The 16,393-nt window shown below is 32.0% G+C and overlaps 1 protein-coding gene across 2 annotated transcripts in view; it reads right to left on the bottom strand.

The window, feature by feature from the left end:
- Nucleotides 1-16,131, bottom strand: part of LOC139484933 (cyclic nucleotide-binding domain-containing protein 2-like) — a 36,713-nt gene extending 20,582 nt beyond the window's left edge. Inside the window, exons 1-9 of one of the 2 annotated variants that reach the window (XM_071268979.1) lie at nucleotides 15,599-16,131; nucleotides 12,130-12,315; nucleotides 10,850-11,016; nucleotides 7,050-7,123; nucleotides 6,693-6,781; nucleotides 5,598-5,827; nucleotides 3,662-3,795; nucleotides 1,793-1,915; nucleotides 377-468 (exon numbers count right to left, since the gene is read on the bottom strand). In XM_071268979.1, the coding sequence (XP_071125080.1) occupies nucleotides 377-468; nucleotides 1,793-1,915; nucleotides 3,662-3,795; nucleotides 5,598-5,827; nucleotides 6,693-6,781; nucleotides 7,050-7,123; nucleotides 10,850-11,016; nucleotides 12,130-12,315; nucleotides 15,599-16,084 (1,581 nt within the window). In that variant the 5' untranslated portion in view covers nucleotides 16,085-16,131. The remainder of the gene's footprint in view (nucleotides 1-376; nucleotides 469-1,792; nucleotides 1,916-3,661; nucleotides 3,796-5,597; nucleotides 5,828-6,692; nucleotides 6,782-7,049; nucleotides 7,124-10,849; nucleotides 11,017-12,129; nucleotides 12,316-15,598) is intronic. The other variant, XM_071268981.1, reaches the window with a different exon arrangement.
- Between the last annotated feature and the right edge of the window lie 262 nt (nucleotides 16,132-16,393).

Raw genomic sequence — 16,393 nt, forward strand, 5'->3', positions numbered from 1 at the left:
TTGTCTTAAGTTTTTGAAAAGACGTATGGAGATATTAGAATATTTACATCTTTCTGAAGACAAACACGAGTCATTTGTCAACAGATGGGAGGATTTATGGAAGCTATTTAATTAATTTGATTTTTAATATGATTATGTTATGATGTATTCAAAGGCATTCTTAATGCGTATCATATACTGAGTATTCACATCACTAACTTGTAAATTTTTACTATGTCCTTTTTTGCATAATATCAATAGTATAACAATGCCATACATGTCATGTCATTCACTTATGGCTTGTAAAAATGTATGTATGCACTGTAGTTTGAACACCAAACAAATCAATAAGAAAAAAGTACATGCAAACATTTGTAAATTATGAAGTTCCACTCACCTTTCTATGTCTACTTCCATTATTAAGCTTATGTTTATGCAGTTCATAAATCACATCAAGATATCTTTTGTGTTCATCTATATTTGCCTTATCTTCAATTCATAAACAATATATATGTTACTTATAGCCAAAGATGAAATGTTCTTAAATTGCTATGAATGTGTTAAAACATCACTTATACTTATCACAACATTACCGAAAAAAAAATTGCAAAGAGATTTGTAATTTTTTTCTATTATCATGACAAAACAATTTATATAATACAAATACCAAACACAATTTGTTTTGTACGGATCTCTTGTGAATGTTAAGAGATTTCCTATATCATAATATCTTCGATAAGAAAAAGTTAGTGAATACAAGTACATTTGGTAAATGTCGTCTTCTTTAAATTTGCATGTTTTTAAATACTATTTTAATCTCATGTAAAATGCATATTCAATACAAAGCAGTCTATAGATATAGGAGGACATGGTATGAGTGTCAATGAGACAACTCTCCATGCTAGTCATAATTTGTAAAAGTAAACCATTATAGGTCAGAGTATGGTCTGCAACACGGAGCCTTGGCTCACATCGAACAGCAAGCTATAAAGGGCCCTAAAAAATGACAAGGTTAAAACCATTCAAGCTTCAGAAAAATTGTAAACTTATTATTGCATATGAAAAATTAAAATTACACTTGTTAAATGTTATGCATCCGAAGCGTTTTTCTGGATTTACCTACATCAGAAACGCTCAAAATCAAATATTTGAAAAAGAACATGTTTTACGTGAAGCGTAAATGATTTGAAGGGAATTTTGTATAATAAAGGGTGGTCAATATGATAACTATACGCTTATCAGTCTTATTTAGTTAGCGACAAAATGACATCTCAATGTCTTGTTCAAATGGTAAAAGCAGAGAGGTATGTCGGATTTGGCACATTTCATGTTTAATTTAATTGAAATATCATACAACTGTAAAAAAAAAAAATAGTCTTTACGACCGCAATGTTTATCTTTATTATGCGGTTATATGTCAGATGACATTTGCTGTTGTCTGTTTGGCAAAATAAGTCATACTTTCTGATACGTGAACACAAATGCCTAAAACAATTATAGATAACGAAGATTCAAATTACAAATTGCATTTTATTAATAGTAACTCTTCTTTTTAACAGACGTAAAATAACCCGTCTCTGTCTAATTTTGTAGTTTGTATGACACCCTAGAGAGACTAATTCGCTTGATACATACCAGTTTGTTGTGCAATGCATATTACAAATGAATATTTATTTTACAACAGAAACAAGGAAGTAAGTTAATTTGATAGAGTAAAGACATTTTTAACATGCAAAGTGTTGACTAAACACTATGCGCATGGTAAGTTCGAAAATAAATAAGCCTATAATTTAATTTTACAGAAAGTACATACCCACGCATAAAGGCCCTCGTAATATCTTGACTATATTCTCCGATGAGCATCTGTTTGACTTCTTTTTGTAATATATTGGTTTGACTTGTTTTGAAAGAGTTTTTACACTATCTAAACGTGGAACTAAAATGTAAAAAAAAATAACTAATGAAAAAATCATTATTTCACACCAGAATATTAAAAGAAAAAAGTTAATTTAATTTCTAAATAAAGGTAAATTGTATTCACAAATGCAAATGATGACTATAAGAATATCACTTTTGAGATGTCAATATAAAAAAAGCAGGTGGAATGATTGCTAATGAGATAAGTCTCCACAAAGAGTCAAAATAACATAGAAATTAGCAACTATAGGACACCGTACAGCCTTCAACAATGAGCAAAACCAATACTACATAGTCAGCGCTATAAAAGGCCCCGAAATGACAAGTGTGAAACAATTCAAACGAGAAAGCTAACGGCTTAATTCCTATACCAAAAATGAACGAAAAACATATATGTAACACATCAATAAACAAGTCTTCTGACTTTGGACAGGCATATATTTCATCATATATTTTCTATTAAAAAGATGATCAATGAATAAGTTAAAGGGTAAACGGATCGATATATTGGTCGCTAATTGACGTTTAAACATATTAAACGCATATAGAGACCGCTATTCAAAGACTGTTCATTAGAAACAAATAATGGCAATGCATTAAAGACAAATATACCTAATTTATACGATGTTGAGTAATAAATAAACGCATTATGATCTTTAAATGTTTTTCAATTAGGATTTAGTTACATAGTCATTACTTATGATATCTTTACATCAATGCATTATGGAATGGTTTGATAGACATTTTAGTTATATTAATCTAAAGTCCGTTATCGTAGCGAAATTTTTCTTTTTAGAATACAGGTTTTGAAGGGATAAAACTGGTTGCATGCAACCAACAGTATAAGAGACCAAGAGGCGACAGATGCTGAAGGTATATTCAAATTCGACAAAAAGTAAAAAAAACATTGGCAAAAATATATAAAAAAAACAATCCCAATCACACAAAAAAAAACAGTATACAAAACATAAAGTTATAAATCGAAGACTGATTAACAAAATTTATCAAAAACTGATGTTGGTCGCAGATGCTCCAGACATGTGATTATTTTATTATTTTTAGAAATTTTGGTTCCAATCATATGATTAAATATGTGAATGTTAAGTTTAGTGAATTGGTATACATGAAGGTACATTACAATCAAACCATGATACAAGATGAAATCGAGCATGCGCACCAATTGTAAATTTCATTTTCCCGCCAATACTCTAAACATGACTTGTCCATAGTCTTGGGATATTGTATTCTTTATGCGTAACGGTATTATAACACATTACTTTATTCTCATGAAATGAGTGGATTGTGCACACGTAATAGATAAAACAACAATTTGGACAGGCGAGTTTAAACTGTTTTTTTAGATCCGAAATTTACAAAACGTACGTACCTTGCATTTATTTTGAGTCATTATTTAAGACTTGTTTCATATGTTATGAGAAAGGTTTTACTTTTACTTCACTTGTATATTTTACATATATTTATTAAGATTCGGATATCGCTGACCTGCAGTGTCTAATTCATACAATATGATGAAAACATTTTGATAGGATATAAAATAGAAATTTAAGAATGATACACTAGTTTGACATATATTACGTATATCATATAAGAACGGTCACTTGTGTGCTAGAATTCAATGTGTGCCTGTTGTTGAATGTACTACGTAGAAAATTCGTACATTTCATCTAGAAACAGTAACGTACTAATGCTAAGGCAGCAATATTGCTTCGTGGGATAACCAGTCGTAGAATTATATAACAGTTACCTTTGACCTTTTCCAAGTGTAGCTTAGGTAATGGCTTTGTATCATGTAGCTCTGTAAGGACTCGACAACTCCCTGACTTGATAATGTAAATCCATTCTGATGTGTTACTGTTCCGACAAAGTAATACGCCTCGTCTGGAATTAAATAGACATGATGACTTAAAGCAAACATGATTTTGAATGAAAATTTTAAAACAAAAAAAACACAACAATAATACTAATATTCTTTTCGGCACTACATTTGCAGCCCACGCATTTCAGTATTTTAATGCTACTGAGGAACTATACAAATAAAACTATTTTTTTTTTCTAAAAAGTAAAATAAAAGAAAAACCGAACTTCGACTGAGGAAAATTCAAAGCAAAAAGTCCACAATCAAATTGCAAAATCAAAAGCTCAAAACACATTGAACGAATGGAGACAAAACGTCAAATTCCTGATTTGGAACAGGCATTTCAGTACATATATTGTGTAGAACATGGTGGTTGGCAGTCGCATATAATACCATTATTGACAACAATGTGTAGCAAAATAAAAAGACATACTAGATAAAAATTGTCAAAAATGGGGATACAGCAGTCAAAATTGTGTCATAATCTTAACCACTAATTTATAAAAACAATTTCAAAAATGAAAAACAAAATAAAGCTACAGCCATCGAACGTCTCAACTTTGACTTTTGCAAAAATATAAAAATGAAATTGCTCGCTTATCTTTACCCCCGCTCTTGCTTTTGATTGATATGGAATAAAAATACCTAACAAAGCATAAATGAGTAGACAATAACACAGTTAAGCTTATCAATAGAGAATATAACGAAACAATCTTCATCTTGAAGGTTAATCCACAATAACATATATTTGTGATATATGACAACATTGAGAATATGATCACCAACCTTACCGTACCAATGTGAACATGCCAAATTATGTTATGTAGAAACTAATTTTTGAATTGTCAGAACTGCTTTGCTTTCAATATTTAACTTCAAAACGACCTAAATACTTAGTCGCAACTCACAAATCAAGTAGATAGGAGTGTTTTCATCTGGTGTTACTTTGTAGGGGGTAAGATATGTTAAGTCTTGTATTGTTAAGTTTCGTACTGAAATACAACTAGCACTGACTGTTATAGAAATCCGCGACGTTGAAGTGACTGTGTCTTAGTTTTCTCCTTAAAAAAAAGGATATGACAGTTGTTATCCATTCTTTTGATATGTTTGATGTGTTTTGGCTTTTGATTTTGCCATCTGATTAGGGAAATTTCGTTTTGAAACTTCCTCTGAGTTCAGTATTTTTTTTATTTTACTTTTTAATAGTTTATTTTTCAAATAAAAAGTATTACACGTTCAAAAGGATATAGTACATTTATGGTTGACAATAAGACAACTATCAGTCAAAATGACATGGATTTAAGGGCCAATAGGTCAGAACTCGGCCTACAACAATGCACAAATGCATTCCATATAGTCGGCTTTTCAATGATGCACTTTGTAAATACAGCTTTTTCAAAAACAACGTATTGGAATTGTAAAATATTCATAGATAAATTGTTTTGCTTAAGTACTGGTTCCCATATATCTCTATGTTTTATCTCATAAAAACATCACTTGGAAATGTTACCAGTATAAATGACCAAATATAGCTGGAGCCTTGAATTTTGAGGGAGACCAATAGTGCAGGTTGGTGTAGTACAGAATTTAAGAACAAGTTGAAAATATGCGCCACAGACCTTTGGTTTGTCCTTTGAAAAAATAGTGGAGTATATGAGCTTTCTATTCTAGGATATATATTTGATTCGAACTTCATAGTAAAAGGGATAAATATTGCATAAATATACAAGTTTTGTGTGACGTCTTTTTTCCTTTTGTAGGGCATTACAAAATACAAAAGGAAAAACATAGAAAAGAAACAGAAGAACATTTGATATAATCTAACCTAAAGTAGGTAAAGCAGCAGATTTTCGGATCGTGGTATGGTAACTTGTGAATAGGCCAACCACTCAGCGAGGTCACAGTCCTCAAAAACTTGATATGCTCTGGTTCCTTTTCATATGTATGGGGCATAAATATATCAACGAAATCTTCCCGCCATACTGCCAAAAGTTCCACTTCACTCTTACAGGTCACAGTCGCAGTTCTTCTTGAACCATGCATTAATGCTAATTCCTTTTTGATAAAATAATGAAAACGTTTATGCATGCATATCAATTTTAAATTTAACTAATTTGTCGGTATTTTATTGAAGTAAATGAGTTAAAACGCTGGAAAATTGATGTTTAATTTCATACAATGTTTAAACTGTATGCGTTACACTTTGTGAATTAAAAACCCTGATTTTTACATTGCAAGTCGATTTTAAAAGTTTTAGATTTTAAATCAATGGCTGGCAAAATACATGTAACAGTTTGTTTGACAAATCAACCTGTCTTTCAGAAAGATTTATCTTACACTTAAGGTATATAAATGGCACAGGAAGAGTGAATCAAAAGTATATAACTGTCCCATTCGCAGTTGGAATACTTTAATTACTGTATGCTCTCATGTGACCAAAAAAAACACTATCCGAGAAGAAACATATAGGTTATTTGTTTCAATTTGTTTAAGAGCAATGCCACCTTTTTAGATTCTATAGACATGAACGTTAGTTTGTAAAGGTCATGCATTGATCTGATTCAATCTGTAAAGGAATACGTAAATGTCTAATCATTTCAACAACTGTTAGTGATCTAATTAAAGGGGAGAATAACCTTCTCATTCTATAGAAATAGTCTTAATTTAGGTTTTATTACAGGAAGAAACTCATTTACAATGCTATAATACCATTCACTAATTACCATAGAATGGAATACACTAACTGAGATATACGGTTGTCCTATAGAAAAACGATTACGAAAACGGATCAAATAGCATTTAAGAATCTAAACAAATATATCCATGTACATGGTAGACAGTTTAAAAATGAATGACTTATCATTAGAATAGTGTACAACACTGAATGTATCACTGTGTGACACTAAATTGTAATCTTTACCCCAAAACTGTTTCCTTTCTTAAGTACAGCCTTGGTTCTTATTACTTCATCTTCTGTTTCCTCATCTGTTTCCATTAAAGTCACAATAGCTGTTTAAAAATGTAAGAAATTATTATAAATCCTGTTACTTTTATAATGTGTGTTGAAACATCATCAAAATTCTCCAACATAAGATTATTTACTCAACTTATTTTTCAATCCAAATTCCAAAACAGTTCTGCTATTTTGCATTATGCTCTCAATTGCAACGAACCTGGGCTACATATTGCGATCTTCAATAATTTGTTATTTATTTGTTTTTGTGGATTTCGGAAATAATCACGTTAAAAAGTCATTATATATATACTTCTCTCTTACCGTTTCCTGATAAAATGAAGTAAAAATTATCTGCAACATGGCCCTGTCGAATAATGACTCTCTTGTCTTCGTATCTGTAAAGACAAGCTTAACTGAAATTATCAATGCGTGTCATTTCGGAATGTACAAATGCAAAGTCGTTATTTGTCCGATTGTGGTCATTATCTTCAAAATATATGCACTTATTAAAACTGGACATTGCCTTTTATAGCTGACTATACGGTACGGAATTTGTTCATTGGTGAAGACCGAACAGTCATTTTTTGGTCTCTTGTGAAGAGTTGTCTCATTGGCAATCATACCAAATCTTCTTTTTTATATGGCTGTCAAAAAGGTGAGAGGGTGCTCAAATCACATAGTTTTACCCCAAAAAAGTAGTATGCCGTTGTTCAAAAGTCATTTTAAAGTCATTTGAGAGAAAACAAATCCGGGTTACAAACTTAAACCGAGTATACACATCAACTATTAGAGGAAAAAAACAGAAACAACAGGAACAACTGGAACAACTGGAACACCGAAGTTAAAACAAACCGCAAACACCAATAGAAAAGAAATATTTGATAATAACTGCCATATCCCTGCATTGGTACTATAAATTTTAAGTAAAGATGTAGTCACCATTGGTTACAATTTATCTCGCACATATTTTTAACATTCTCGACATCGGGGTTTTAACAATCTAATCACATATCTAATTTATACGTCAACATTGTATGAAATGTTTTGTGTGGTATAGTCAACTATATATGAGCAATAAGTAAACTTATATGTTCTTGTTTTTAATAGTCTGGACAATTCAGCAAATACACTTGAGTTGACGATTTACAAACAACCAATTCTATCATTCCTTTTAAAATCCCACGATATTGAATATGTTTGTGTAAATACTTTGACATTTAATCGGTATATAAAATAAATATAAACACGATTTAATACGAGATTAACGTCAACATTGTGATTTAAACGATATAATCACAAAAAATTTAAACACGATGTTGATAATGTGCACGATGTTTTCACATATACATTGAATCGGTAACCATATGAACTTGGTGTTGACACGATATTGTCAATTTGTGGTTGACTAACGCGTTTTGCAAGACATATGAACTGGATATAGAATCGATGCGTACACGATATCGTCTACGTCACATTGTTGACAATGTTGTAAAATCTGTCCATTGGATACATGTATACGGTCATTTGTTGTAAACTCACTGTCCATTAGATACATGTATACGGTCATTTGTTGTAAACTCACTGTTCATTAGATACATGTATACGGTCATTTGTTGTAAACTCACTGTCCATTAGATACATGTATACGGTCATTTGTTGTAAACTCATGATCACTGTCCATTAGATACATGTATACGTCATTTGTTGTAAACTCACTGTCCATTGGATAGATGTATACGGTCATTTGTTGTAAACTCACTGTCCATTGGATACATGTATACGGTCATTTGTTGTAAACTCACTGTCCATTGGATACATGTATACGGTCATTTGTTGTAAACTCACTGTCCATTAGATACATGTATACGGTCATTTGTTGTAAACTCACTGTCCATTAGATACATGTATACGGTCATTTGTTGTAAACTCACTGTCCATTGGATACATGTATACGGTCATTTGTTGTAAACTCACTGTCCATTAGATACATGTATACGGTCATTTGTTGTAAACTCACTGTCCATTGGATACATGTATACGGTCATTTGTTGTTAACTCACTGTCCATTGGATACATGTATACGGTCATTTGTTGTAAACTCACTGTCCATTAGATACATGTATACGGTCATTTGTTGTAAACTCACTGTCCATTGGATACATGTATACGGTCATTTGTTGTAAACTCACTGTCCATTAGATACATGTATACGGTCATTTGTTGTAAACTCACTGTCCATTAGATACATGTATACGGTCATTTGTTGTAAACTCATGATCACTGTCCATTAGATACATGTATACGGTCATTTGTTGTAAACTCACTGTCCATTAGATACATGTATACGGTCATTTGTTGTAAACTCACTGTCCATTGGATAGATGTATACGGTCATTTGTTGTAAACTCACTGTCCATTGGATACATGTATACGGTCATTTGTTGTAAACTCACTGTCCATTAGATACATGTATACGGTCATTTGTTGTAAACTCACTGTCCATTAGATACATGTATACGGTCATTTGTTGTAAACTCACTGTCCATTGGATACATGTATACGGTCATTTGTTGTAAACTCACTGTCCATTGGATACATGTATACGGTCATTTGTTGTAAACTCACTGTCCATTAGATACATGTATACGGTCATTTGTTGTAAAGTCACTGTCCATTAGATACATGTATACGGTCATTTGTTGTAAACTCATGATCACTGTCCATTAGATACATGTATACGGTCATTTGTTGTAAACTCACTGTCCATTGGATAGATGTATACGGTCATTTGTTGTAAACTCACTGTCCAATGGATACATGTATACGGTCATTTGTTGTAAACTCACTGTCCATTGGATACATGTATACGGTCATTTGTTGTAAACTCACTGTCCATTAGATACATGTATACGGTCATTTGTTGTAAACTCACTGTCCATTAGATACATGTTTACGGTCATTTGTTGTAAACTCACTGTCCATTGGATACATGTATACGGTCATTTGTTGTAAACTCACTGTCCATTAGATACATGTATACGGTCATTTGTTGTAAACTCACTGTCCATTGGATACATGTATACGGTCATTTGTTGTAAACTCATGATCACTGTCCATTAGATACATGTATACATTCATTTGTTGTAAACTCACTGTCCATTGGATAGATGTATACGGTCATTTGTTGTAAACTCACTGTCCATTGGATACATGTATACGGTCATTTGTTGTAAACTCACTGTCCATTAGATACATGTATACGGTCATTTGTTGTAAACTCACTGGTCATTTGTTGTAAACTCACTGTCCATTGGATACATGTATACGGTCATTTGTTGTAAACTCACTGTCCATTAGATACATGTATACGGTCATTTGTTGTAAACTCACTGTCCATTAGATACATGTATACGGTCATTTGTTGTAAACTCACTGTCCATTAGATACATGTATACGGTCATTTGTTGTAAACTCACTGTCCATTGGATACATGTATACGGTCATTTGTTGTAAACTCACTGTCCATTAGATACATGTATACGGTCATTTGTTGTAAACTCACTGTCCATTAGATACATGTATACGGTCATTTGTTGTAAACTCACTGTCCATTGGATACATGTATACGGTCATTTGTTGTAAACTCACTGTCCATTGGATACATGTATACGGTCATTTGTTGTAAACTCACTGTCCATTGGATACATGTATACTGTCATTTGTTGATTTGTATTGGTTGTATATGTATTTATGTTTGCAAATTCAACATACCTTAAAGATAGTGTCTATTTTTGTACCCTTTAAGCCATATTCACTTTCCACAATTTTGTCGTTTTTGGTTTGAAAGAGTATGATTTTTTCTTTTTTTTTTCTTTTTTTGGTAATATACTTTGATTTTGATTGGAACCTTTGCTTTGCAACAGTTATTTTGAAAAATTTCATCAAATGAATGATACTTGTCGATGTCAAATAATTTAGTAACCTCCTTATCTTCCCTAAATTACATCAAACCGATTATGTTGGTAAATAAAAAGTTCTCAACAAGAGATAATTGAAATTAATACTTCAATTGCCAACCTAAATGTAGACATTGTTGTTAATTTCCTTTGAACTAAACCTACTTCTCGTACCAGCCAACTCGTACCAGGGATTTCTGCATTGCTTTCGGGAACTCTCCAAAGGCTTTAACTGTATGGTTTAAAGCCAATAAAGCGAGCTTGCATTGTTCATCTGTCCTTTCCTCGGGGTTCATACTGAGTATAGTTATTGCTTCATTACTAAGCCGTTCCTGTTTTATTAAGATATAATATTTCATTACGTGAAAAAAGAATAGAATTATTAATTACAAAATCCAATTCACATTTTAGTTTTATTAGAATTAAATGACTTCGTCCTTTTGCTTTGTAAATTATGGCTACATGCCGGCAATAAACTAGAAAAATTACATTCCTTTTTAGTCCTAGATAATGCCGATTAATTGGTTAGGAGCACTCTTAGTGGGCGATTCAGAGAGTGATATTAATATTTTATTTTGCATGCTCGTACTTCGACATGTACGCTCTATTCTAATCGTATAGTAAACATTGATAAATATTAACAACGAAAGACGATATAAATATCAATAATCCTTAAATGGCAGTGGAAAAGGACAAAATTTTTAATCTAACAAAAGAAGCTATAAATTAATACATATATGCGCAAAAAGAACTCATTAAAAAAACCTGATGCTACTGGTAAATGCATGGGCTTCCAGTAATCTACTCTTCATGCATCGAGTTGTTGAAGGCAAAACAAATTTGATATAATAACAATGAGATCCGTGGTGTCATCTCATCTCTGTATCGAAGAACATATAAGAAACAAACACAAATAATGAAAAGAAAAAAAAACTATCACAACGACTCATTAAGCCTCTAAAAAGTCATAAACATAAAGCATCAGGGTTGGCAAAGAAATCCCGGGTTTTTCCGGGCTGGACAATACTCCCAGAAATGGGTTATACTGGGCAATATGATTTTATAAGCTTATTATAACACAAAATAGTAAATAATTGGTGAAGTGATAGTGAAAAATTTTTATCGAGAAGAGACATATGAAAAGTCAATAAATAATCTTATTTAATCAATTGCACGGACAAATTTACAATCAAATAAAACTAACTGTCTGTCAAAATGGTTCAACATTATGATCAGTATGTGAGAAAATCCAGTTAAAAAGTACAGTTTTTACAAAACAACAAAAGGCAGATTGCTCCTCGACATTTTAGTGACATCAAAAATTAATATAAATAAACATCATTTTTTGCACAAATTTTAAATAAAATAAACTATGTTTGTCCAAAAAGGGCATTCTATTTGAATGAATCAAATGGTTCTCATACTTATTTTGTTGCCAATCTTACCTCCTTCCTGCATGCATAGTCGCCAGGATCAAAGCTGAGACCATGGAGGCCATATATTCTTTTTGTTGTTAGTTCATCATGATGAGCCCAAGACAAAACTTCATTTCTTGACGTGTTTTCATTTGTCCGTATTACTCTTAGGAGTATCAGAACCGTCTTAACAGCACGTCTGAATCGGTATCTTGACTGTTTTAAATATATTATGTAACAAAGGTTAGTGTACCATATAGACAAAACAATGGACATTTGAATTTACCTTTTCTATTTTTTTAATCAGTTTGATTGACCTTGATGAAATATGGGCTTCATATGTTTGTCTTTTGGGAACTGCATTGTTCACTTTAGCTCTTTATATATAATGTAACGTTTTTCGTTTATTCATGCATCAGCGGGTTTTATTATCATTGTATAATCAGATTACTTATTCTCATAAACCGCTTATATCAAGTCATCATTACGATCTATTTTTTAAATTATCGCCTTTAATCAGAGTGTTAAATGTCAAATCAATCGTGTTAATAAGCTGGTGCCCCGTTCAAGTGCCTCGGTTGACCTCAGCTTCGGTTGACCTTAGATCCGGGCTCCTGTAATATAGCTCCTGTAGAATATTTCTATGTTCAGAGTCATTTAACCATATTATAATCAGGTTACTAGAGTAGAATATCAGAGAGAAATAGGAAATGAGACGATATACAATATATATATATATATATATACGATATACAAGAGGAGATACGATTTTGTGTACAAAGGTGCATACGTAGGAGATTTAAGATTATGCCACCGTATTGTTGAGCCTGCAGTTTAGATGTTGTAAACTTGTTTTACTGTAACATGTACTTTGGATTTTGAATAATACAGTATTGAACTTTTAATCGACTTTGTGTTTATGTTAACTTGCAAGACTTCGTTCAGACTACACCAGGATCTATTTATTTATGTATGTGACCAGGATTCCCTTAATCACACTACCAGAGATTTTAAGGGTTACCCTGTTAAAAAGTATACTTGGCATTTGTCGTCTGTGTACGAGTGACACCCAACAACACAGCACAAAACATACGTATACATACTTTACGTCAAGTGGCATTACGGCAAACGAACCATACCAAACCACTTTTACGTCACAATAAGTATGTATAAACATATGAGCATTAGCTTTTAAATTATTAAAATATAAGATTTAGGATTAATCTAATAAATCAAGAGTCATGCTGTTCTCAGACTGCTTATGACGTCCTCAAATCTGTCGGAAACGTAACTGATTGACGCTTGTGGGATTTTTTAGTTGAAATGTGACCTTGGACTAGCCTTCAGTGACTTCCTGTACGTTAAGAGGAGTACTGTGTATCTGTTGTGTATGTGTTATCTTTGTGTGTTAAGTGCTAATCAAACCAGATGAATCCTTTCCACCATTTTGTTTAAGTTTGTTCTTTTGTTCCACTTTTTTGAACGTATCAACACTGTAACATTCCCAATGTTACTGAGTCAAGCCAGGAACGTGTACACTAGTGGTTATCGTTCGCTGCTGTCTGTCATATTTTAATTTCTATCATTATATTAAAGCTTCTAAATACCATACAAAATTAATCAGTATGTTGGTTTTTCTTTTTCTAAGAGCTTACATGTCAAAGCAGGGACTTGTATAGCTTTTTTCCGATATGATTTATGTTCATTCCCGAAAGCCGTACTGTGACCGGTTATTGTTCACAGCGTGGTCTTTTTAGAAATAGTGAATGGTTGCACTTGTATATATCAATCATACAGTGTACCACGTCTATTTGTTTTGTATCTTTCTTGTCTGAATAGTATCAGTCCTGCCAGTTTGTATAACTTATTCAAAATCAAACATGTATCGTTGAAAAAAGGAAGTAACTGTAAGGAGATATTGTCAATTGATTTAAATTTAAAAAAAAAACAAGAAGTATTGAATGTTGTTAGTTTAATGTACAGCGGCAACTATTTCGTGCATAAAGTTTCTGGTAAACTACTATAATAATTTTGATCATGACATGGTATACATGTAGCTTCATTCCTATAAAGAATTGATCACGTACATACATCATCTTCTATCAGTTTGATTAATTGATTAATTGATTTGTTGTTTGTGATTTGTTGATTGATTGATATAAGATCAATGTCCTTTGCTTATGATACAATATATTTGCATATGTTGTTTTTCTCTACGATATCATGCAGCGTTATATTTCCAATAAAAATGTTTAAATCAATTATTAATTATTAATTATTAATTAATAATAGGCGACATCAAATAAGTCGAAAAATAATCGTGTTTTGCAATTTTGAATCAAAGGTTTAAAGATCAGTTACTTGTGACATACATGATAAGTCAAACAAAATGTGATCTTTAAGCTATAATAAATAGGCGAAACATTAATGTGACAATACGTAAATCCTTCTTATTGATTTCAGATACACAGTGATCCTAAGATTGCCATTCTTAATTCCATGTTCCGTTGAAACACAAGTTTTAATCTTGTTGACGTTTCTGAATATCTAAATTAACCTACAACATTGTAATATGATGGTTTGTCTGACAGACAGCTTAGTTATATTTTGACAATTGTCAGAAAAAAGATACAATGTTGATTGAAATAGATAAAAGTGCACCATACATTAACAATGAACACATATACGGACGCGGATCAAGTATCTAAAAATGATTGGGGCTGTGCACCAAATCAAGCCCCCCCCCCCCCCCCCCCCCCTTAAATCTGTCTCTGATGCAGTGAATTACACTGAGGAAATAGCGAAAATAGCAAAGTATTTTTAACATGTAGTAAGATAGCCTAATATTATCAAAAACAAATTCTTGTTTATGCTTTTCACTTATACATGTATGATGGATACGAATGCATATGCACTCATGTCATTGAAATCCCAATTGACCTAGTGAAATAAGAATTTTGACAACGCTAGAAGAAATTGTTGTCAACAGTCATATTGCATCATGCAAGTTTGGGTATGCATTAGGGCATATTTTCTTTTAAACAGAAAACGCGGGATTTGGGTTTCTACATTTATCTCAAAATCTGAGTGTTAAAGAGTGTGTGTGTATGGTTCATTATGATTTCTTTCTTTTGTAATTGAAAACTCGCCCAAATGTGAGAAATCTCTTCTAAATTGTGCAACGTCAACATAAAATGTCAATCAGCTGTACGAATATAAACAACTGCTCGGACAGCATAAGATATGCGTTTCTGTATAATACAGTAGAAGTGTTTCTATATGATACATGTGCATGGATCAGTATTCATTTTTAATCAAAAACCGTATATGAGAAACCTGGAATCTTGAGAAAAATTACAAATACAAAAAAAAAAACATCATTTTTTTTTTTATAGAATAGTAAAACCCATTTACGACTTGTAATACACAGTTGTTTAAAATAAGAATCATCAACAAATATTTGAGTCTTTCTTTGTTTAAAAAATAATTGTACACATACCAGTATCCTATTCTTGAATTGTGGTGGAAAGAAATTATCAAGAGAAAGAATGCGTCGCATCCGTTTCCCGCCTTTTCTATTTAATTGTCCCTGTGCTTTCTTCCCGGTCATAGACGAAAAATTCTGCGTTGATTTTGTTTTGAATAGCGTTCTTTGGTCGAAATTGTACGCATTTATAGCTGGAAAAATCACCTCCGGTATAGGCTGTTGAACATTCAAACTCAGTCGACGATTGACTACGTTATTGACGATTGACGGAAGTCTTACGTCTGACTGTTTCTGTATATTTAGGCTCAGTCGTCTAGAGATACATTCTCGGTGCTTCTCAAACAAATGTCCATCATAACTATTTCTAATAAACAAATCTTCTTTAAATGAAACTTTTCTTTTATGCGGAAGTGCATCTGACTTGCTTCGTCCCTTCTCGTTCGACCTTTTATTCAAAGATTCCGAAAATTCACTGAATTTTCTATTCCGAAAATTCATGGTTTATATTTTAGTTCTCCCTATAATACATAAGTGTCACCTTACATTCTTTTAACAAGAAACTAATAACTTTTTGATAATAACTTTCTCCGATATATTACCTTTGTACTATATTAAAATCCCCCTATATCTTAAATCTATGATCATGATCCTTTAATTTCAACTGTTTGAAACGTAGACAAACGTTTCTTATCAGTCAGAATTCCGTTAGAAATTTAAACATTTTAATAACTTGTTGTATTAAATCAAATTTTATACCGTCATTTGCGTCAATAACAAAATATTAAAGCGAATATATATGATATAGGT

The sequence above is a fragment of the Mytilus edulis genome, chromosome 8 (assembly GCF_963676685.1).
Source record: "Mytilus edulis chromosome 8, xbMytEdul2.2, whole genome shotgun sequence".
In the NCBI taxonomy this organism is placed as follows: domain Eukaryota; kingdom Metazoa; phylum Mollusca; class Bivalvia; order Mytilida; family Mytilidae; genus Mytilus; species Mytilus edulis.